The 10,000-nt window shown below is 36.2% G+C and overlaps 1 protein-coding gene across 2 annotated transcripts in view; it reads left to right on the top strand.

The window, feature by feature from the left end:
• Positions 1-10,000, top strand: part of LOC122263302 (uncharacterized) — a 25,327-nt gene that overhangs the window by 390 nt on the left and 14,937 nt on the right. For both annotated transcript variants that reach the window (XM_086555023.1, XM_086555022.1), the window contains exons 1-11: positions 1-1,551; positions 1,721-1,832; positions 2,609-2,746; positions 3,758-3,898; positions 4,543-4,668; positions 5,066-5,175; positions 6,303-6,491; positions 7,236-7,356; positions 8,704-8,845; positions 9,061-9,241; positions 9,611-9,846. The exon at positions 1-1,551 is cut by the window's left edge and continues 390 nt beyond it. In XM_086555023.1, coding sequence (XP_086411149.1) covers positions 1-1,551; positions 1,721-1,832; positions 2,609-2,746; positions 3,758-3,898; positions 4,543-4,668; positions 5,066-5,175; positions 6,303-6,491; positions 7,236-7,356; positions 8,704-8,845; positions 9,061-9,241; positions 9,611-9,846 — 3,047 coding nt within the window. The remainder of the gene's footprint in view (positions 1,552-1,720; positions 1,833-2,608; positions 2,747-3,757; positions 3,899-4,542; positions 4,669-5,065; positions 5,176-6,302; positions 6,492-7,235; positions 7,357-8,703; positions 8,846-9,060; positions 9,242-9,610; positions 9,847-10,000) is intronic.

Genomic DNA, 10,000 nt, shown 5'->3' with positions numbered 1-10,000 from the left:
CAAGATCATGAGGAGGAGAGTAGGGAGGGAGGCAATCTTGAGAAAGTTGACAGTGCTGAGAAAGTTGAAGGCAAGGAGGAAGAAATTGATAAAGTGGCACCCAGTGTAAATGAGGCAGATGAAGGACAAAGCAGTTGTGCTGATTTAGACAAAAGTTCCCCAAATCCTGGAGGGTCAGACAACAAGGAAGGAATAGATGAGGAACTGGACAAAAGTTTTTCTAGCTTTGATAATGTTGAGGGAAGTGACAGTGATGACATTAATAAAGGAAACCAAAGCATTTCAAGTCATGACAATATGGATGATGGTAGTGAAGAAGATGCTGCTAGAGATGATAAAAGTATATCAAGCCATGATAATCTTGATGAAGCAAGTGAGGGAGAAGATGCTGAGATGGAGGTAGACAAAAGCACTGCAAGTCATGACAATGTTGGGGATGTAAGTGAAGAAGATATAGGTGATGTAGCAAATAAAAGTTTTTCAAGCCATGATCAGGCTGATGAAGCAAGTGAAGATGCTGACATGGAAGTAGATAAAAGCATGTCAAGCCATAGTAATGCTGATGAAGTGAGCGAAGAAGACGAAGGGGAATCTGCAATGAACAAAAGTAGCTCCAGTCATGATAATGTTGAAATAGGTAGTGATGACAGTGATGATAAAAAAGACACTGTAATGGGGGACAAGGAATTAGATATAAGCCTCTCTAGCCATGGTAATGCAGATAACCAGAGTGATGGAGATATTAATGACAGTCATTTAGGCTATGTAAGTGAAGAAGAGAAGGATGCTGGGCTTGATGTTGATGCAGAAAAGGAAAAGTTTGCTAATGTGTCAAAAGATGATAAGGTGAGTGATAGAATTGACAGTCCCACTGATGACGACTCCAAATCGCTGCTTGAAAAAGAACAGAGCGTAAGTGATTCTGAGGAAAAACCAGTTGAGATCAAGAGTGAAGATGATTCTGCCCAAGTTGAGAATAATGATGTGGTAACCCTTTCTAAAGAGGAAAAGATAGAAAGTGGCAGTCAGATGTGTTCTCACACTTCAGGTGATGGTAATGAAGAGGTAGTAACAGAAAAGGAAGAAAAAGATATTGAAGCAGAGAAGATTGATAGTACTATAGATATCCAAGAAGATATCAAGAGTCCCATCAGCAAAGATGAGGCCAGTCTTACTGAAGTTCAGGAGGCAATGGAGACTGAAAAAGATTCAGATTTGCTTGATAAGGAAAAGGTTCCCAGTCATGATGAAATGGAATCTGGCCAACTAGAATCTGTACCTCAGACTACGTTCAAAACAGAACAAAATAATATCTGTGAACCTTTAGATACAAAAGATAACTTGGAAGACCAGAAAGAAGAGAAAGGTGCTACAGAAATGGAAAAGAAAGAAGAGAAATCGGTGGAGGAAAGTCCAAAGTGGGATGCATCCACCGAAGATTCGGAATTTGAGTCGAGGGATTCGGATGCACAAGAGCCTGTGTCGGTGAATAAGTTAGATGAGTCAATTTACAGTGATTCAGAAACAGAAGATATGGATATGGAAGCAGAGGTATGATATGAGGCCGAAGGAAGAATATTTGCCTAATACTTGAATTATATGCCCAGCACTGTATGTTACGTTTCACATTTTTTCAAGGTAATATAAGCTTCTAATACCATAATGAAGATAATTGATGATGATTCTTATCTTCAGATTTTAAAAGAGATGTATTTTACAGAATGAACCAAAAGTAGCTGTTACAACTTCCAGCATTGGACGTGTTCCTGTGAGGGTTGAGGATGTGTACACTGACTCGGAAGATGAGGGCACACGTGACAGTCAGCCTCAAGGTTGGTTGCATTTGTTATCAACAAAGGATATAGAAACTTTGTATGTGTCTTTGTGATATTACAGATTGTAAAGAAGTTGGTATTGTATTGATGTGAAATCTTGATTAGAAGGTTATGGAGACCTTTTTTTAGATATGATGATAATTTTGTGTGTGTGTGTGTGTGTGTGTGTGTGTGTGTGTGTGTGTGTGTGTGTGTGTGTGTGTGTGTGTGTTTCAGTGCATAATAGGCCTTACACAATAGTGAATTTAATTACATATATAATGTATGAAAAGGACCTCTAGGTATTTATGTATTTGTATTTCTTTAGTTTTTTCAATGATGTATTTTTTCAGTGATTGGTTTAACAATTGCTGTTAATATATATGTTACTTTTGTGGTTATTATAATTACTACTTTTTATTGTTATTCATATTCATATCTGATCCATGCTTTTTTTTTTTACTGTTTGTTGTCTACTTTCTGTCACAAAAGATAAATTAACATCCCATTGGAATATATGTAGGAAATGATTTAGTTGTGAAATATATGTACTTATTTAATCTAGATTTTGAAGTGCATTAGTTTTGCCCTACTAGTCAAGACAATCTTAGATTAGGGATCATCATCTTGAGACAGTTTGGTTATCAGGGTTACCAGCTGGCGGATAGATGACTTGATATACAATACATATAGTACAGTTTATGAAACATATAGTTCATTATTACAGGCTATATGTTATTTATATTTTTATTATTTATATTTTTGTTATTTATGTGTTTCCATTTCCTTTCTAGTTGGAAGTAAAGGATGTGAAACTTCAGTGACCAGTGAAACGGATTCTGTTGATCCTGAGGAGCAAAAGGACAACCAATTTGTGCCTTCACGTGCACAAGAAGGCCGTGCTGGTACGCCCCAGCTCTCTGTCATTGAGGGTTAGTCCAATCAGCCTGTTAGTCCTGTGAGACTTTTGTGTGCCTTATATATTTTCATGATATTTATTTGGCTGATGGGAAGAAATTTTTTAATAATTTGTTACAGATGGTTTCTGTGATGAAATCCTTTAACCCTTCTGAGATGGGCCACATTGTAAGATGATTGGCCTAAATGGGCATCTTAAGACGGGTTTTCTATTATTGTTTACACTTGTGGTATGATATATGAATCTGTATGTGATATATTAGCAAAGTGATACTAATTATAATTAGCATTTGGTATGATGTGTTAGTTACAAAACTGCAGGTATATTTAACTTGTATTTTGAAGAAAAAAATGTAGTGCAAAGGGGATCCAACCCTACAAAATATACCCATAATAGACTGTCTCACAAATGTCTGGTCAAAATCAGTTATTTTGGACCTTTGAAGTTATATGCATTTTTGACATCTTTCAGCTTTTTCAAAAAAATATTCCCAAAACTTGCCTATCCCATTTCTTATTATCTTTAGAAGGTTTGGCCTCATGAAAATTCTGAGCTATACTCAACTTGATATATTGTAAAATATTGAATGTATCTATAAAGTTTGAAGTATTTTACATGTAATGAGGTTGTGTTTTTTGTGATCTTGATCTTATTCTTAACTCTGGAAAGAGTTTGAAAAATATAGATCTTATTTTTTTAGGAATTAGAAGAGAAATGACTTGTGGCTCACTTTTAGAATATTATATTTAGATTATATTTGCATATATATGCGCACTTTATGGTCTTGCCTTCTTAAATCAGACTGATTTTTGGAATTTATTGGATTGATTAAAAAATATTATTGAGCTGTGACCATTTACTAAGAGAGAACAAGAGAGTTAGGAGCAGATATCACTACATGAGAAAATAAATAATAGACATTTGAAATGGAGGCATTAACTGAAGCTTACGACATTTAGCTTTACTTCAGTGGACAGCCATTCACATCTCTGTTTTTTCACTGCTTTTTCATTGTTTCCTTCAGCTTTACCGCCCAGTCACACAAAAGAGGATACCAAAGCTAGTGTAACACCCCCTTCGCCTGAGAAGAAGCGGCATCACAAGCGAAGGCATGAGAGTAAGAAATCTTTCAACTTGGAAGCTTGCCTCAAGGCCTTTGAACAGGGTAAGGTTGTGTGAAAAAAATATTGTTTTCTATATGTCCATTTGTATATTTGTTATTATCATTATCATCGCCACCATCACCCGCTGAGATCCTTTCAATGCGAGTGCTCCTCTAACTGTCACCTCTAATACTAAACAGGTGTGATCAGAAACATTTTAGGGGTCGTAAGGATTTTCATAAACAAATGTACAAGTCTGACAACTGTGAATGCAATTATAATGGAGTTAGGTGTAAAGTTTTCTACCAGGTGTTGTTCCATAGGCACTGTTATTATTATTATTATTATTATTGTAATTGTTATTATTTTTATATTTATTATTATTATTATTATTATTATATGTTATTATCATTATTATTATTATTGTTATTATTATTATTATTATTACTATTATTATTATTATTATTATTATTATTATTTTATGTTGTTATTATCATCATCACTATTATTATTGTTATTATTATTATTATTATTATTTTATGTTGTTATTATCATCATCATTATTATTATTGTTATTATTATTATTATTTGATGTTGTTATTATCATCATCATTATTATTATTATTATTTTATGTTGTAATTACCATCATCAATATTATCATTATTATTATTATTATCATTATTGTTTTTATTTTTAACATTTTAGGTTGGAAGCGTGAGATTGTGTTTCGGGCAACAGTCGACCCAAACAAAGGAGGATCAAGAGCTGACATATATTATTACGCTCCATTTGGGAAGAAGTTGAGGTCAAAAGTGGAAATAGAAGATTACTGTAAGTATTCTGTGTGTATGTGTGTATGTGTGTATTTTTTTTCTTTCATCATCATCAATAGCAGCAGCATCTCTCTTTTTTTCTCTCTCTCTTTCTCTCTCTCTTTCTCTCTCTCTCTCTCTCTCTCTCTCTCTCTCTCTCTCTCTCTCTCTCTCTCTCTCTCTCTCTCTCTCTCTCTCTCTCTCTCTCTCTCTCTCTCTCTCTCTCTCTCTCTCTCTCTCTCTCTTTTTCTTTTTATCTTTTTCTCTTTTTCTCTTTCTCTCTCTTTCTCTCTCCCTCTCTTTCTCTCTCTGTATCTTTCTCTTTCTCTCTCCCTTCCTCCCTCCCTGCCTCCTTCCTCCTTCCTCCTTCCCTCCTCCTTGGTCAAGCCAATATTGACTTTTGCTTTTGTTTTCAGTGCAGCGTTATGGAATTCAGGATCTGAATTTAGACAACTTCACATGGGTTAAAGCTCCATTGGGTGTCGGTGAACAGTATGAACAGATTCGCCATGCATCCAAAAGTTCTGTAAGTATACAATTATTTTGTAAAATTAAAGTATTTGATTTACTGTCATTTTAACCCATTGCGTACGGGTGTCATGACATACATGACGTAGGAGCTTTGGCCTGACGACGGGCGTCATGATGTACATGGCGTTTGGGGATTTTGGATCACTGTGCTATTTTATTTTGCTATGAAAAAGGAATGAGTGATGATGGCTACTGCAGTCATAATTACTATAATTACCGTAATATCGTGCTAGCTTAACGTCCAAAACCTAGATGGCACCACTTTTCCCTAGCACCAGCAGGTGAGAGAGCCTTGAATGGCTCCCATCCACGGTCTCTAGCAAGCACTGTCTCTATAGAGCGATGGCACACACTAAGTTGATGAACCCTTGCTCTAAAGTACCGCCGATGAAGGATGTGCAGGCAGAACGAGAAGAGGAAGGTGACTCAATCCATACCCGGTGTCTAAAATGTGCTCCTGTGCTAATATGGATGCCTTTCACTGTGGCACTCACAGTCACAAGCACAGGTTTCATTCCTCTTCCCTACCTCTTCTTGTTATCTTTATTGTAGGTGGTTATATGTTTCGTATTTGTTCATGATAGCACAAAAATACGAAAAAATAAAGTTGCCTTTTGTCCTCCCATAAAACAACAATACTTCTATCACATTGAGTATAAAGAAAATAATGACCTAATATGGATAATATACTACAATTTTAGTCAACTGCAGCACTGATAGAGCCTGTCATATGGCACATATAAGTCTCTAAACTCAATTACCCACACACACAAAAATAAAACACAAAAACCGCTCTAGGTTTACAATGAATGACTGAAAGAGATTGGGATGATTCAAATTATATTGCTTCAAGCGGTCTCTCTCTAAAATAAGACCTATCCTGGAGGCTGGGCAAGCAAATTTATCTCTGTCTGCAATGGGTTAATCACTGTTATCATTATTATTTTTAACTCGTATATAATTCTCTTTTATATTTTCTTTACAAAATATGTACTTTTCAACATGCTTTCATCATTTCTAAAGGATAAATCAAATTACATTCATATTATTGTTCATGTTGGTTATGATTTTGTAAGACTGGTTTTCTTTTTCATTTTCATTTTTCATTTTTCCCCCTCACAGACCAACACCGTGCGAGGGAAGACAAGCACCCCCAGTCAGGCTGGAGTAGCAACCCCCACCATAACACCAGTTTCATCGCCCAAAACCCCATCATCAGCGGAAGTCAAGAATCCTCGTAAAAGAGGCAGGCCACCCAAGCAGTTGGCTGAAAAGCCTCCCAAGAGAGCCAGGATGAAAATCACACCCATTGTAAGATTGGCTTGTGTTATGATGGGGCAGATATTTTGCTACTTATCTAATGTATTATGGTGGTAATCAAGAGTTTTTCTTTATCCAAACCTGTCAGTGTACTGGATACTGGATCAGATGCAGGCAACTTCCCACTTTAAGCTAGATTACTGGCTTGGAGTGCTGATGGATATTGTCATCTCCTTTAGAGATAATATATGAGTGACACTCACTGGATTCATTGCAAATCCAGGCATGCTAAAGTCTTATACATACGTTGCTAAATCACTGTATACCAACCATTTAGAGTACTTGAATGGAATTTAAGGATATAAGAAAAAACAAGATTAACCCTCTCTGGACGGGTGGTACACTACGGTACCGCTCATTCAAGGGCCCGGTTGCCGGGTGGCACCATATGGTGCCAGTCATTTAATTGATTTAGGCCTAAGCATTCGAGAGCCCCGGCATTGTGACATGCAAGGTTGGAATGCCCCCGTCGTGAGTGGGTTAATTTCAGTGCTGCATATCACTCAGCATACAGCACTCAGGCTTGATTGATATATGTAGTGTTAAACAGTCAGTTAATTTCTAGATATTTCTGAAGAGGGAATAACATTTTTTATACTTCTGTTACAAAGTGAATATAGCTTTCAGATTAGAATTACAGCAGGTACATGGTTGGTGACTAAGAGCTTCAAAGAATACGTGATTGATGTTTGAGAACCACTGGTCTAATCCATTCACTCTTTTTTGCACCACCAGATTCCCCTGAAGTTGAAGAAGCAGTTGGACAATAGCAAGAACATCACTCCAGTGCCAGCAGGAGTAACAGAGACCAGTATAAGTGAGAGCCAGGAAACTTTCCCTACAAACTGGAACTCTAGTAAGTTGTATCAGTATTTCATTTTTTCTATGTTATTCCTAAAGTAGATTTTTTTTCATAAAGAAATAGTTATTTTAAGTTTTGTTATTTATTTAGGTTTATATTCTTGGTATGTTCTCAGTGGGAAAAGTTTTCAATTTTCTTTATATGCAGGTTGAATTAGACAAATTAACAAATTAGTAAAAAATGAAAATAAAGCATTGAGACATTAAATTTCACAATGTTTTATGTAAAATTGGATTTTCATTTGCCATCCTGAAGAGGAATATAGTATTATTTAACCCCAAAGGGACATACCTGCTAAATTTTGTTTTGGACAGACAGGAATGTTAATTTAGTAAATGTCCATTTCCCTTTTTAGCTGTGTTATTCATGATATTATGCTGGAATCATTATCGATGGTTGAAGTAATGTGGAAAAGATTTGTTTATGTATACTTTTACTTCTTTGTATAGATTGCCAGTAGAAATATATTGAGTAAATGAATGTATGTACTGCAAAAATGTTTTAGAATAAAGGAAAGAGAGATGTGGAAAGTTAAAGCTGTCAATAGAGTTGTGTTGAACAATGCTTGAATTTCAACCGGAGGAAGTAAATACTATCAACCAATAATGCAGATGAAATGGATGAGAAAAATTTATCTGTAGTATGGGAATTTAGTATTTTATTTATTTATATATATTTTTTCACTTCCCTTTATTGAATATATATAGTCACTGCAATAAAATGCAAGCAGGAGCAGAAAGTCAGGCATGTAGGCCAACACATGTTGTTGAGGATGGTGTGCTATGAATGTGGTAACTGTGTCTGGTTTCATATGCCTAGCTTCTCAACCTGTGTTTAGGGGGAAATAGATTCACTTCATGCCTTGGTACCAGCTGATCCAAGGGATCTATTTTCTCACTCCTGCCCTTTTTTCCAATATTCAGCCCTTTTGATGGCACTCTTAGTTGTCCAGTATAGATAAAAGGCATTTGCTTGTTCACCAAAGTGGAATGCATAATAAGTATAAATACCCTTACTATTTCTAATATCAAAGGTGTTGTGCCTCTCAAAAACCATGGGGGTCACTCTGGTGCAAACAAGGAAAGGAGGAAGATATTGTACAGCAATTGCCAGAGTCATTGACTTTCATTAATGAATGAAGAGGGAAATAAGAAAAAATCCAGGAATTGAAGGATGAAAATCAGCATGCTATCCGAATTCTGACTCTGTTAGGATTTTCTTTTCAGTGACTGTATAATTTAGAGGTTAAGGTCAGAAATTTTGCAAGTGGGTGGACTAGAGTCTTTGCCCTTGATTTTTTGGCCATTGATAAGTAGATCTTGAAACCTTTTTTCCATACAGGTGCAGATGATACAACAACACAGCTTGGAGAAGAAACACCAGCCAAGGGCGCTGTTTCATCTAAATCACGCCAAAATCATATTGTATATAGCACTAAGGTGTGCGAATCACTCGGAGCATCCACAAAGATACTAACTCCCATGTAAGTAACATTCCAAGTGAAATTGATACATTGTTCATATCAGCTCATAACAGTATTTTTTAATTTTTTTTTGTCATTTGTATCTGTTTTAACCTGATAACTCTGGGTTGCCACTACATGACCTGATATCATGTCATCTGTTGTTAATGGGTTATAAAACTGAAGCAATAGATGTCTAGCTCATCATTTTTATTTATACTCTTTTTATCTGTCAGGTTGTCTGGAGATATCTGCATGAGAACCTTTCATTGCACCAACTTTTGTCCCCTTGGTGGTGGTACAGTGCCTGGTCTGCAGTGCATTAAGTGCCTCTGTCTTTTTCATCAAGAGTGTACTTATATGCCACCAGCCACTGTCACTATTATACAGACAGGGGGTGCCAAGTTCCTCTGTCCAGTGAGTTCAAGAAATTTCTATTTTTGTAAAAGTTAATGAATTGGTAGAGGGAAATGGAGTTATATGTTGTAAGTTTTATAAAACCTCTTTTCATGTAAAATGTCTTCTTTGATCTGCATAAATATTGAATAAGTATTTAAGTGAAGGATGAGATTATTATGATTATTATTATTATTACTTCTACTTATACTATTATTACTACTCCTAATACTACTACTCCTGCAACAACAACTATTACTACTATTACTATTAATGCTCTTACTACTACTACAACTATGATTACTACTACTCCAGTTGTCCTCATATTAGAAATACATTCCCAAAAGGAGATCCCCTTTATCCTGACTTACATCCATATCTCATCCCTAGAACTGCTACAGAGAGAACAAGGAGAATGTCAGTACCAACCAATGGACACCACCCAAGCCATACGAACCTCTGGCATATGACCCTCCATCTTGGGAGTCTGAGGAGGAGGAGGATAACAAGCCAGACCAAGAGGCCACGGCACAAAATTACGTGAGAGTGAGCATCAAGGACCCTCTGTCTGTGCTCCCATCCCACGTGGCAGGAGTGAGTCGCAGTCAACATTCTGATGCTCTCGGGTTAGTATATTGGGGACAGGACTCAGCATTTGGTATATGGAGTAGCCAATTATGCAATCACTGAAAAGAGGAAGTGGTCATAGTCCAGAGTAGTGAGGACAATAATCAAATACAAATACAAATTAGCAGTTATTTAATGGCTATCAATATGACT

The sequence above is a fragment of the Penaeus japonicus genome, unplaced genomic scaffold (genome assembly GCF_977035675.1).
Source record: "Penaeus japonicus unplaced genomic scaffold, GWHDUDI00000001_assembly GWHDUDI00000030, whole genome shotgun sequence".
Lineage (NCBI taxonomy): Eukaryota > Metazoa > Arthropoda > Malacostraca > Decapoda > Penaeidae > Penaeus > Penaeus japonicus.
This window is presented reverse-complemented; position numbering and strand designations above follow the sequence as displayed.